At 45.1% G+C, this 13,683-nt stretch overlaps 1 protein-coding gene across 2 annotated transcripts in view; it reads left to right on the top strand.

The window, feature by feature from the left end:
- The window catches only part of sh3bp5b (SH3-domain binding protein 5b (BTK-associated)), an 84,469-nt gene that overhangs the window by 56,249 nt on the left and 14,537 nt on the right, over positions 1-13,683 (top strand). For both annotated transcript variants that reach the window (XM_085989034.1, XM_085989033.1), the window contains one exon: positions 5,214-5,378. In XM_085989034.1, the coding sequence (XP_085845160.1) occupies positions 5,214-5,378 (165 nt within the window). The remainder of the gene's footprint in view (positions 1-5,213; positions 5,379-13,683) is intronic.

The raw sequence follows: 13,683 nt of genomic DNA, 5'->3' as shown, positions 1-13,683 counted from the left end.
GATCTTCATTTGAAATCCGGCAGGGGTGTATGATCGCGATGTTTGATATTCTGACTGTGCTGACAATGAGCATTTTATAAATTTATTTGGCTTGTGATTTTGAAAATATTCTGAAGGCTTGATTTATAGAGCAGGGATTGGCTGTAACAATTTTTTGGTGATTAATTTTCGAACACATTAATTTTTCATGGGAATAAATATATTTAGCATTTGTGACCAGCTGATGCCAGAATTGATGATCAGTATTAGTTTCAGCGGCTGATGTGAGAACATAAACTACCCAAGAAGCAGCTCATTCTAACATTTTGATTCCTAAATTTAGGTTAGCGCAGGCGTTAGTGGTACTAGAACAGATTGTCCGCCTCCTTTGATGATTTATGAGCATGCGGACAGGTAAAGACCCTCTGGTCCGTCCAGCCTGACCCACACAATTGTGATACCTTGTGCATCACAATATATACACTCCACCCGAAACCATGTGATCTCCTGGGAGAGGCGAAAAACCAGTTTAAAATCCCAGGCCAATTCGGGGGGGAAAAAATATAGGAAATTCCTGTCCGACCCATCTAAGTGATCGAAACTAGTCCAGGAGATCACTCTGTCCCTGAATTCCTTGCAGTACCTATCTTTTGTAAGAGCTGATCTCCGCCCCAGCTAGAAACCGGTCTCACTTGAAAAATTCAACGAATCGGCTTCCATCGCATGAGTTGGCAGCCTGTTCCAGAGGTCCACTATTCTATGAGAAAGGAACCACCTCCTGACATCTAACCTAGATCTGGCCTTATACAACTTAAAATTGTGACCCCTGGTCCTCCCTAATCTATTTAATTGGAACACAATCTATTCCCTTCATCATCTTATAAACCTCGATCAGATCACTCCTAAGTCTATGCTTTTCTAAAGTGTAGATATATGGCAGTACTGAGGGCCGTACAGAAGAGCGGTACTTAACAAATGTGGGCCGAGAAATTTAGCCACGTTTTGGGTGCTGAACAGCCTTCTCGGCCTCCAGTATGGCCAGCAGGAAGCGACACCCGCATTACGAGCCGGAAGTGCGCCACCCACCATATTGGGAAAAGGCAAAAAACCTGAAACAGGCGTTAGTCCCTTCGCATATGTAAATAAGTGGCCTAACGCATTTTTGAGGCAACCGGCACCAAGAAAACCAGGCCTACTTGCGGCCAATGCTCTCTCAAAGCTGCAGGCGCGCAGCAATCGGGAAGGCACCATGCAGGCCCCGCACAAACTGTTCCCAATTAAGATACCACGCGTGTGGCAGCGACCACGCAGCAAATTTAAAGGTATTATTTAAAATAAAATTATAGGGAACATTGTTTGCGGCCTAACGGGGTGTAATTCGCTATGCTGGACGAGGCAGTCTCTGTTGTTCAGGTGCTTGTGCCCTTTCCAGTAGGGGTGTCGGCAGATGTCACTGGAGTGTGACACAGTTTGGGCTCACTATCGACTTATTCTTGTACGTCCTGTGGCAGTGTGCACGGGTGAAAATCATTCTGAAGGAAATTCTGCGTTTCTTTCAGTTTCGTTTTTAGACTGACGATTGCAGCGATAGAAAGTGTCATGGTTTAATTTTAAATCACGTAGAGGAAGGATATCCTCCTGTGAGGTTTGTGTAACAAAATCGTGAACCCGTTTATAGTTTTGAGTAACTGAGAGCTTGACCCAAACACACTGACTGACTGACTGCTGTTCCCAAGGCAACACTTAGAGGCCAATTTTAACGATTCCAGCCAAGGCGAAAAACTCCACCCCATTTACACCCTGCCACATTTACACACTCGCCCCATTTGCATCCCCCCCAACCTGGTCCAATTTTCTTTTCTATTGCAGTCAGTGGAAAGGAAAACTAGGCAGGTGTAAAACTGGCAAACGACCCACTGCCGCCCGGTGGGACTGTTAAAATTTAATACTATCCACCTGGTAGGCAGTTAGAATTGGCCGAGTCACCTTACCCACTGAAGTCCCGCCAAAAAAAGAAAAACATGCAGAAAAGAGAAAATAATCCAAAAGAGAACAAAATAATTTTACCTAAATAAGAGCATGGCTCTGTTAGTTTTGCAGATTTTCTATTTGCTGCCCTGTACCTTAATAATACAGTACAGCTTCCATTAATATCGTAGATCTGTTGGCTTTTATGATCTGCGGGACTGTTTAGTGTTTTAAAAATGTGCATACAGATTCTGCAATTACTAAAACGTGGAAACAATTTCTCCCTATCTACCCTATCAAAACCCCTCAGAATGTTGAACACCTCTATTAAATTTACATGTTTATGCAAAATTAATCTAATATTGTTATGGCATTTGAACCAATTTTTCAACATCTGGTGGCTTTAAAGTTGAGAGCCTAGGTTTCAGACAGGAAGTGGTTGCTAGGATACTGTCCTATTTTAGAATAAGCCACTTCTGTCCTTGCCTTAATTTTTGTGTGGTTCTGAAAGCATTGACTCTTTGATCTACTGGGGAAGGATCTGTGTGAAGTTCCTTCTGAAATAATGGTGCTTTATTAAAACATATCTGGCCTTCTACCAGCGGGAGTCCTGACCTTGGAATGCCATTCACTACCATGTAATTCTTAGTGCCATTTTCTTGGAAGATAATCAAACTTCTCTCTTTTTTCTCCCGATTATTTGTTGGATAACGTTGTGGGGGAGGGAGGCAGGGGCTGGGAGTATATTTTTAAAATGTAGTTTAAGGAGCACTTTTGCCCTGAATCGGTGTGGGTTTGCTCATCTGGAGGGTAAACGCCAGCACCGACCAGTCGGGCCCAATGGCTTGTTTCTTGGGTTGTATCTTCTATGTCTTCTCCAACAGCAGAGTTCTGTTCTAATAATTCTTGCATTGATATCGCACCTTACCACGTCAAAGCACTTCACACAACACATTACCTTTTGAAGTGCAGCGCGTGTTATGTGGGGGAATGAGAACAGATGCGAAATCTCGCACCAGAGCAAAGTCACAAACACTTATGTCAAAATTTGGATTTCTTACTGAGCTGCATTGGAATTGTGTCTTACTGCTCGCAACTAGAATTCACCAAACTATTTAAGGGGCTTCAGCCTCTCTCGCAGGGTTAATTGTTCCCATTGTGAGCAACACCTGCTCAACTGATCAACAATGCAGGCTACTTGCTGGTTTATTCAAAGGATTATGTCATGACCCAGGAGCTGGTTGTGAAATGACTTGAGTTTTATCAGTCAAGTCTTTCATTCTAACCACTCCTAGTTTGTACTGACTTGTGGTGACCGAGGAACAGTCAAACTGCTTCTGGCAATTGTTGCCAGTCTTTTTATTCAGAAAACATTCCTATGTTGTGAGGGAAGAAAGCAGCACTTCAGCAGCAACTGAATTGCCTAACCATTCGGTGTGGTCATTGCTACATCGGCAGTTTGTTTGGAACACTTTTGGAGGCTTGAAATCTAGCAGCTTCGGACAAGAAAAAACTGGGAGCAAAGGCCAGATCACATTCTTAATGTGCTATAGGTTCTTCTAGATGGATCTGTACTGTACAAAGTGAGGGTCTCAGGAGGTTCTGGTCTTGCAAATTGTCCTGCACCATAAATTATGATCTAGTAATGATTTCATGCAAGTTTGACATGTTACTGCAATACAGCTGTTGGAGTTTTCAACCAACATTATTTTGAAACTATCCATTCTTTTTAATAAATGTATATCTGATCTACATTCCTTGGTCACTCTGTGTCACTGATGAGCACTCGCACTCGCACTCGCACGGATTAGTGTCTTGATATACTGCCCCAGATAAAAGACTTGCATTTATATAGCGCCTTTCACGACCTCAGGATGTCCCAAAGTACTTTACAGCCAATTAAGTACTTTTGAAGTGTAGTCCCTGTTGCAATGTAGGAAATGTGGCAGCTCACCAAGCTCCCACAAACAGCATTGAGATAAATGACCAGATACAGGAAACTTTGTGCTATCCGGCACCGACGGGACCGAGCTGCTGCCGTTCCCTCAAAACTGCCGTACACTCCAGAGGTAATGTTGAAAGATACGGAGATTCTTATCTCCGTATCTGACAACAAACACTGTTGCTTAGCAACAGCTTCTAAACACTCGGGTGTGGCTGCAAACCTCTGTAACTAAAGCTGTTGCTATAGCTACAGACCTTGCACTGCTTGACTGGGGGGGGGGAAAAAAAGCTAAGAAAACAAACAAAAAGAATAAAAAACGGCTCCTGATTTTTGCCGGTGGCTCCAGTTTGCCGGATGGTTCACCTCCGGATAGCACAAAGCTTCCTGTAATTAGTTTTAGGTTTTGGTTGAGGGATAAATGTTGGTCAGGACACTGGGGATAACTCCCCTGCTGTTCTTTGAATAGTGCCATGGGATCTTTTACATCCACTTGAGAGGGCAGACGGGGCCTCGGTTTAACGTCTCATCCAAAAGACGGCACCTCCGACAGTGCAGCACTCCCTCCGTACTGCACTGGAGTGTCAGCCTAGATTATGTGCTCAAGTCTCGGGAGTGGGACTTGAACCCATGACCTGGATTAGACCTTTATCCTTGTATTCATCTGAAAAATATTGTCCATTACGCAGTTTAAAAGGATTTTTTTAAAAATTCCCACGAAGTGGCTAACACTTTGACCAGTGCCTTCGTCTTTATTTCAAAGACTAGGCACGAAGTCTTTGGCATGCTGGGTCTTCGCTTAGTCAAGGCTCCCAGTGACTCTCTTCACCTGGCTCCCACTCCCACTTGCTATTTGTTCTTGGGATGTGGGCATCACTGGCAAGGCCAAAATTCAATGCCCATCCCTAGTTGCCCTGAGAAGGTGGTGGACCTTCTCCTTGAACTGCTGCAGTGCTTGCGTTGATGGTGCTCCCACAATGGTGTTAGGTGGGGAATTACAGGATTCTGCCCCAGTGACGATGAAGGAACGGCGGGTGATGTATGTCCAAGTCGGGATGGTGTGTGACTTGGAGGAGAACTTGGAGGTGACGGCACTGCTTCTCTTGTCCTTCTTGGTAGTAGAGGTCATGGGCTTGGGAGGTGCAGTTGAAGTAACTATGGTGAGTTGCTGCAGTGCATTCTATAGATTGTTCACACAGTGCACTGGTGATGGAAGGAATGGATATTGAATCCTTTGATTGTCCTTAACAAACTTGTCAGAAGACTTCTGATTTCATATATTCTCACAAAAATAATGTTGCTGTTTATTTTGTTTCCCCCACAGGCACAGCTGGAGGCCCAGAAGGCTACCCAGGATTTTCAAAGAGCCACTGAGGTTTTACGGGCAGCCAAAGAGACCATTGCTCTGGCTGAACAGAGGCTGCTGGAAGATGAGGAACGGCAATTCGATTCAGCGTGGCAAGAGATGCTTAATCACGCAACACAGCGGGTATGTTAAACCCTAGTCCAACCGTCTGACCCCGCAGGTTATAAATACTGTATCACCGTTCCCAGGTCCAGAGCCTATTTGTAAGATGATTTTCTGAGACCCTGGACTCATGACTGCATTGAGACCAGGGTGGCGCACAAAAACATTAATCTTGCTCAAAATGCTTATTTGCCCGTTTGACCCCACCCCAAGTTAAAATCGGGTCTTGCATTACTCAAGGTGCAGAGTGAAGTGCATTTTGAAAAAGACTGTAAGCTGCTAGTCACCATCACTAGCTTTGGGAAATATAACACCTCCTCAGTTAAACCCGGAGTTACTGCTCTCGTCAGTGTAAAAGCAACTTCTGCCGAAATATCCTTGTGTTAATGTTGCAGATGGTAGAATAAGAGCCAGACCAACCGATCATTGGCCCAGGCCCCAGGACTGCTGCTCAAATCTATTTATCATAGAATCTTACAGCACAGAAGGAGGCCATTCGGCCCATCGTGCCTGTGCCAACTCTTTGAAAGAGCGATCCAATTAGTCTCACTCCCCTGCTCTTTCTCCATAGCCTTGCAGATCTTTCCACTTCAAGTATTTATCCAATTCCCTTTTGAAAGTTACTATTGAATCTGCTTCCAGCACCCTTTCAGACAGTGCATTCCAGATCATAGCAACTCACTGCATTAAAAAAATTCTCCTCATTCCCACTCTGGTTCTTTTGCCAGTTATCTTAAATCTGTGTCCACTGGTTAATGACTCTTCAGCCAGCGGAAACAGTTTCTCCTTATTTACTCTACCAAAACCCCTAATAATTTTGAACACCACTATTAAATTTCCCTGTAACCTTCTCTGCTCTAAGGAGAACAGTCCTCATCTTCCAGCTTCTCTAGTCTCCACATTTGCTATGTTTCTTTCTCTCTCTTGCCACCACACTTCCTCTATCTGGGGGTGGGGGTTGATCCAGTCTGAGCTGAAAACCTCTCATCGGCTGCAGCTGTCAACAGGAAGTTACACTTTTTGTCCTCCCTGCAGACTTGATACCTGGAATTTCCATGAGGCTTTCCCCAATCTCCTGCCGTAACTCAGATTCTGGAAATGTTTGCAATCTGTGGCAAGGAGGAGGACTGGAGGAGTCCTGCATTGACCAGAGAGGTGGCAATCTTGCCTCACGCAATTACAAAAACATTTTGTAATGTTCTTAAATCCCTTCGGGTTCCATAGCCTTTTGATTATGTTACCGGACTAGTGACCACAAAACAGGAACTCCTCATTTTGTAACTGTGCCAGCTACAATTACCGGCGGGAGTAATTTCCCCAACTTTGAGTTTTGTTTTGGCACCTTCCATGTTAATAATTGTCACTTGTAGGCATTTGTCTTTTTGTGTCTGTCTAAGCCCTGAGTATTACGGTTCAAAAGTAGATTTCTGCGGTGTGCCCTCACGTAAGGCAATTTAAAATCATTTCCTGTCAATATGGAACGAAAAAGCAGAAATCAGTTGCACATTTTGAGTGACTCACTTCTAGTTATTTCACATTATTGAAGATGAATTCTGATTCAATCTATGGGCTTTTTTTAAAGTGTTTTTATGGTGGTCCATACTGTGGAGAATGGCGGATGACTTTGTTTATTATTTAAATGGAGTGAGACTACAAAATGCTGCGGTAGAGGGGGATCTGGGGGTCCGAGTACATGAAAGACAAAAAGTTAGCATGCAGGTACAGCAAGTAATTAGGAAGGCTAATGGAAAGTAGGGAAGTTTTGATACAACTTTACTGGGCATTGGTGAGACCGCACTTGGAGTACTGCGTACAGTTTTGGTCTCCATATTTAAGGAGGAATGTACTTGCATTGGAGGCAATGCAGAGAAGATTCACTAGGTTGATTCCTGGGATGAAGGGATTGACGTATGATGAAAGGTTGAGCAGGTTAGGCCTATACTCATTGGAGTTTAGAAGAATGAGAGGTGATCTTATTGAAACATATAAGATTCTGAGGGGGCTTGACAGGGTGGATGCTGAGAGGATGTTTCCCCTAGTGGGGGTATCTAGGACTAGGGGGCATAGTTTCAGGATAAGGGGCCGCCCATTTAAGACGGAGATGAGGAGGAATTTCTTCTCTGAGTGTCGTGAATCTTTGGAATTCGCTACCCCAGAGAGCAGTGGAGGCGGATTCATTGAATATATTCAAGGCAAAGATTGACAGACATTTGAACTACAAGGGAGTCGAGGGGTATGGGGAGAGAGCGGGAAAGTGGTGTTGAGGCCAAGATTGGATCAGCCATGATCTTATTGAATGGCGGAGCAGGCTCGAGGGGCCGACTGGCCAACTCCTGCTCCTGTTTCTTATGTTCTTATGTTCACCAGAAAATTAGTCAAAACTTCAATTGGAGCAGTCTTCTATTCACAACCTTGTGCACTGCCAAGCAATGTCTGTTGTTGATGGAGCTACACAGGGGCCGAGTTCATTATTCGATCTTTTAACACTGACTGGTAAAAGCATTCGTGGGTAGATATGATTTGGAAATGTAAGCCAATCAAAAGAAATAGTAACTGGTGGTGCCTACTTGTGTTTTCAAAATCCAATCTAAGCACTCATAGAAACATAGAAGAAAGGAGCAGGAGTAGGCCATTCGGCCCCTTGAGCCCACTCCGCCATTTAATGAGATCATGGCTGATCATCCAAATTCAGTACCCTGTCCCTGCTTTCTCCCCATATCCCTTGATCCCTTTAGCCTTAAGAAATATATCCAACTCCTGCTTGAATATATTTAATGAATTAGACTCAACTGCCCTGTGTGGCAGAGAATTCCACAGGTTCACCACTCTTTCGGTGAAGAAATTCCTCCTCATCTCAGTCCTAAATGGCTTACCCCTTATCCTTAGACTGTGACCCCTGGTTCTGGACTCCCCCGCCATCGGGAACATTCTTCCTGCATCTAGTCTGTCTAGACCTGTTAGAATTTTATAAGTTTCAATGAGATCCCATCTCATTCTTCTAAACTCCAGCGAGTACAAGCCTAATCGACCCAATCTCTCCTCATACGTCATTCCTGCCATCCCAGGTATCAGTCTGGTGAATCTTCGCTGCACTCTCTCCATGGCAAGAACATCCTTCCTCAGATAAGGTGACCAAAACTGCACACAATACTCAAGGTGTGGTCTCACCAAGGCCCTGTACAACTGCAGCAAGACATCATTTCTCCTGTACTCGAATCCTCTCGCTATGTAGGCCAACATACCATTTGCCTTCTTAACCGCCTGCTGCACCTGCATGCTTACCTTCAGCGACTGGTGCACAAGGACACCCAGGTCTCGTTGCACTTCCCCTTTTCCCAATCTATTGCCATTCAGATAATAATCTGCCTTCCTGTTTTTGCCACCGAAGTGGATAACCTTGCATTTATCCACATTATACTGCATTTGCCATGCATCTGCCCAATCACCCAAACTGTCCAAATCGTACTGGAGTTTCTCTGCATCCTCCTCACAGCACACACGCCCACCCAGCTTTGTGTCGTCTGCAAACTTGGAGATATTACATCTAGTTCCCTCGTCTAGATCATTTATATATATTGTGAATAGCTGGGGTCCTAGCACCGACCCCTGCGGTACCCCACTAGTCACTGCCTGCCACTCGGAAAAAGACCCGTTTATTTCAACTCTTTGCTTCCTCTCTGCCAACCAGTTCTCTATCCAAGATAGTGCCTTACCCCCAGTCCCATGTGCTTTAACTTTACACGCTAATCTCTTATGCGGGACCTTATCGAAAGCCTTCTGAAAGTCCAAATACACCACATCCACTGGTTCTCCCTTATCCTACCAATTACATCCTCAAAAAATTCCAGTAGATTAGTCAAGCATGATTTACCTTTTGTAAATCCATGTTGACTTTGTCCGATCCTGTCACTGTTTTCCAAGTGCTCTGCTATTACATCTTTTATAATGGACTCTAGCATTTTCCCCACTACCGATGTCAGGCTTACCGGCCTATAATTCTCCGTTTTCTCTCTACCACCCTTTTTAAATAGTGGGGTTACATTAGCTATCCTCCAATCCATGGGAACTGTTCGAGTCTATCGAATTTTGGAAGATGACCAGCAGTGCATCTACTATTTCTAGGGCCACTTCCTTAAGTACCCTAGGATGTAGATTATCAGGCCCTGGGGATTTATCGGCCTTCAATTCCATCAATTTCCCTAACACCATTTCCCTACAAATACTGATTTCATTCAATTCCTCCCTCTCATTAGAACTATGTTCCCTGACATCTCTGGGAGGTTATTTGTGTCCTCCTTTGTGAAGTATGTATTTAATTGGTCTGCCATTTCTTTGTTCCCCATTATAAATTCCCCTGATTCTGACTGCAAGGGACCTACGCTTGACTTCACCAATCTTTTTCTCTTCACATATCTATAGAAGCTTTTACAGTCAGTTTTTATGTTCCCTGCAAGCTTACTCTCAATCTATTTCCCCCCTCTTAATTAATCCCTTTGTCCTCCTTTGTTGAATCCTAAACTGCTCCCAATCCTCAGGTTTGCTGCTTTTTCTGGCCAAATTATATGTCCTCTCCTTGGATCTTATGCTATCCCTAATTTCCCTTGTTAGCCACGGTTGAGTCACCTTTTTTGTTTTATTTTTATGCCAAACAGGGATGAACAAATTCTGTAGTTCATCCATGTGATCTTTAAATGTTTGCCATTGCCTACCCACTGTCAACCCTTTAAGTAACGTTCCCCAATCCATCCTAGCCAACTCGTGCCTCATACCATCGTAGTTTTCTTTATTTAAATTCAGGACCCTAGTCTCTGAGTCAACTATTTCACTCTCCATTTTAATGAAAAATTCTATCATATTATGATTGCTCCTCCCCAAGGGGCCTCGCACAAGATTGCTAATTAACCCTTTCTCATTACATAATACCCAGTCTAAGATGGCCTGATCTCTAGTTGGTTCCTCGACATATTGATCCAGGAAATCATCCTGTATACACTCTAGGAATTCCTCCTCCACAGTATTGTTACTAATTTGGTTAGCCCAATCTATATGTAGATTAAAGTTGTTGTGTATTTACCTTTAAGAGAATAACTGGTCTCAGACTGCAGTACCGGCAGTGACCACCCCTGTATAAAAGGCGCTAACAGCCCTCTGTAGTTTCAGTTTTTCCCGATTGATTCCATTCAGTAAAGACTTGTTTAAATCAACTCCTGCTGTCCGTGTCTCAATTATACACGGACATAATACTGGCGACGAGCAGATACAAACTTACCTACAGTCTGCACCACCTCCTGGGATCCATTCCTGAAGCGAAGTGAGCAGAGGTCGAGGCCAGAAGGAAGAACGAAGCAGTAGAAATGGGCGTCGACCATGGGTATCCGCCCCTGAGTCAGCGGAGTTGAAGATTGCTGGAGAAGCTGTCGAAAGCGGGGCCTGGTTCCTGTCGACAGTGCTTTAGCTAATTGGGCTGGTGGCAGGTAGTACACTGATCCTTCCTGGGCTGCGGCGGCCGCGAACTCGAGCGGGTGGCTTGCAACGGGGCCGAGCAGCGTTGTCGGGAAGAGGAGAGAGAGAGGGTGGAGCACACAGGGCGCGGCCGGTGCTACGAAGCCGGGCTGCGTACAGACCCGAGAAGAGGGAGGCAAGAGTCCCACAGGGTTGTTCCACGACGGGAAAATAATAAAAAAAGAAATATTAAACGCGCAGGAAACCGCGAGGAGTTGCAGGTTGCAACGGAAACTGCGGAAAGCAGCGCTAGCAACAGCGGGGAAGAAGGCAAAGCGCGGGAGACGCCATTTTAGATTTTCAAGATGCCAAAGACTGGCTGTATCACTGCCTTTGATAATACAATAGAGGACTGGACCACGTATGTGGAAAGAGTCGAGGTATATTGCGAGGCAAACGAAATAGCCGATGAGAAAAAGGCATCGGTATTGCTAAACTTAATGGGCGCTAGAACGTACGGCCTATTGCGGGACCTGATTACTCCAGCCAAACCGAAGGCGAAGAGTTTTAATGAAATTGTTGCTGTCCTACAGGAACACCTAAACCCTGCACCGCTGCTGATAGCAGAAAGATTTAAATTCCACAGGAGAACTCAGCACAAAGATGAGAGCAATGCTGAGTACCTTACGGAACTACGCAAGCTATCAAAGCACTGCCAGTTCGGAGCAGGACTGGCAGATACCCTACAGGACAAATTTGTCTGTGGACTCCTGAGTGAAGGAACCCAGAAGAGGTTACTCTCAGAGAAAGAGCTGACGCTAGATAAGGCTTTCAGCGTGGCAGTATCGTACGAAGCAGCAGCCAGGGGAGCTGCGGAAATACAACAAAAGCCACAGGAATACGGCACCCACGAAATGACATGGGGATTTGCAAAATGTTATCGCTGCGGCAGAACTAACCATGACCAGAAGGACTGCTGGTCCAAGGACAAAATATGCAGGCAGTGTGGAAAGATGGGACACATTGCACGAGTTTGAAGGTCTGGGAAGAAGACCAGCGACAACAAAAAGGCTACTAAAGAACCGTACAAGAAAGTACAAAAGATGACGGACAGTAGTTCCGGAGACCAGATGAGTGATAGTGAATCCGGGAACAAGAGACTAAGCTGTCTCAAACTTCACAATGTAATCGCAAAAGAGGATCACCGAACCATTTGGGTCACCCTCACGATAGCAGGGTCCCAAGTTAAAATGGAATTGGATACAGGATCAGCGCTAACCATCATGAATCGACGAGACTACGAGCGGCTATTCTCACACATACCCTTGAGAGAGACATCCATCGTCTTGACGACGTATACGGGGCAAAAAGTATACCCCAGAGGAAAAATAAGGGTGCCTGTCGAATAAAACGGCAAGAAAATACAGAAATTGTATCTCTACGTGAAAGAATCAGGAAGATAAGCTTAGATTGGCACTCCATTCATGCAATGACGGTGGATGGTAAAAAAGATGAAGACGTCACTCCTGGACGATTGTCAACAATCTTAGCTAACGCCAAAGCGGTATTTCAACAAGAACTGGGCACTCTTAAAGGCGTAACCGCCTCGATAAAAATAGAAGAGAATGCAATTCCCAAGTTTTTCAAAGCAAGACCAGTACCATATGCAATTCGCCCAGCCGTCGAGGCAGAGCTGGAGAATCTGGAGAAGGCAGGCGTGTTGTCTAAGGTCGACTGGAGCGAGTGGGCGACGCCCATCGTTCCTGTCATGAAGAAAACGTTAAGCAATAAGTCTGAGGAGCCAAGGAAGGTTCGCATCTGTGGGGACTTCAAGGTGACGGTGAACCCAGTCCTTCACACAGTACAATATCCTCCTCCAAGGATAGAAGACACCTTCGCCTCACTATCTGGAGGGAAGCGTTTTACAAAAATTGACCTAGCACAAGCATATTTGCAGATGGAGGTTGAAGAATCCTCTAGGAAGTATCTCACGATAAACACTCACAAAGGTCTTTACCAGTATCATCGATTGGTATTCGGAGTAGCATCGGATCCGGCGATATGGCAAAGAGCGATGGAACAAGTCCTGCAAGGGATTCCGGGGACTCAGTGTTACTTGGACGACATCCTTGTGACAGGTGAAGATGACAGTGAACACCTTAACAACCTAGAACAGGTGCTCACTAGACTATGGGAACATGGGCTACGAGCCAACCGCCCCAAGTGCGAGTTTTTTAAGAAACAGATATCGTATTGTGGCCACGTGATTAATGAAGAGGGGTTACATAAGTCCCCTGACAAAATTGAAGCGGTTGTTAAGGCCCCAGCGCCTGAAAATGTGTCGCAACTGAGGTCATTCCTCGGATTGGTGAATTACTACCATAAGTTTTTACCGAATTTGTCCACAATTCTGCACCCACTGAACGCCCTACTACGAATGGGAGTAGCATGGAAATGGAGCAATGACTGTAAGCGGGCCTTTCAGAAGAGTAAGGACTTAATCACTTCAAGAGAAGTATTGGCTCACTACAACCCAGCACTGCCGATCAGACTGGCGTGTGATGCATCTCCCTACGGCATTGGGGCGGTACTGTTGCATAAATTCCTTGATGGTTTAGAGAGGCCGATAGCTTTTGCGTCGCGCTCGTTAACTTCTGCCAAGCGTAACTACGCCCAGATTGACAGAGAGGCCCTCAGCCTAGTGTGGGGGGTGAAGAAGTTCAATCACTACCTGCACGGTCAAAAATTTACTCTACTAACTGATCATCAACCTCTTGTCTCCATTTTCAACCCTCAGAAGGGCGTACCGATAATGACCGCGCAACGGCTGCAGAGGTGGTCCCTTTTCCTAGGGGCACACCAATATGACATCGAGTTCAAAGGA

The sequence above is a fragment of the Somniosus microcephalus genome, chromosome 5, assembly GCF_052327205.1.
Source record: "Somniosus microcephalus isolate GS21.2 chromosome 5, FLI_Smic_1.0, whole genome shotgun sequence".
Lineage (NCBI taxonomy): Eukaryota > Metazoa > Chordata > Chondrichthyes > Squaliformes > Somniosidae > Somniosus > Somniosus microcephalus.
This window is presented reverse-complemented; position numbering and strand designations above follow the sequence as displayed.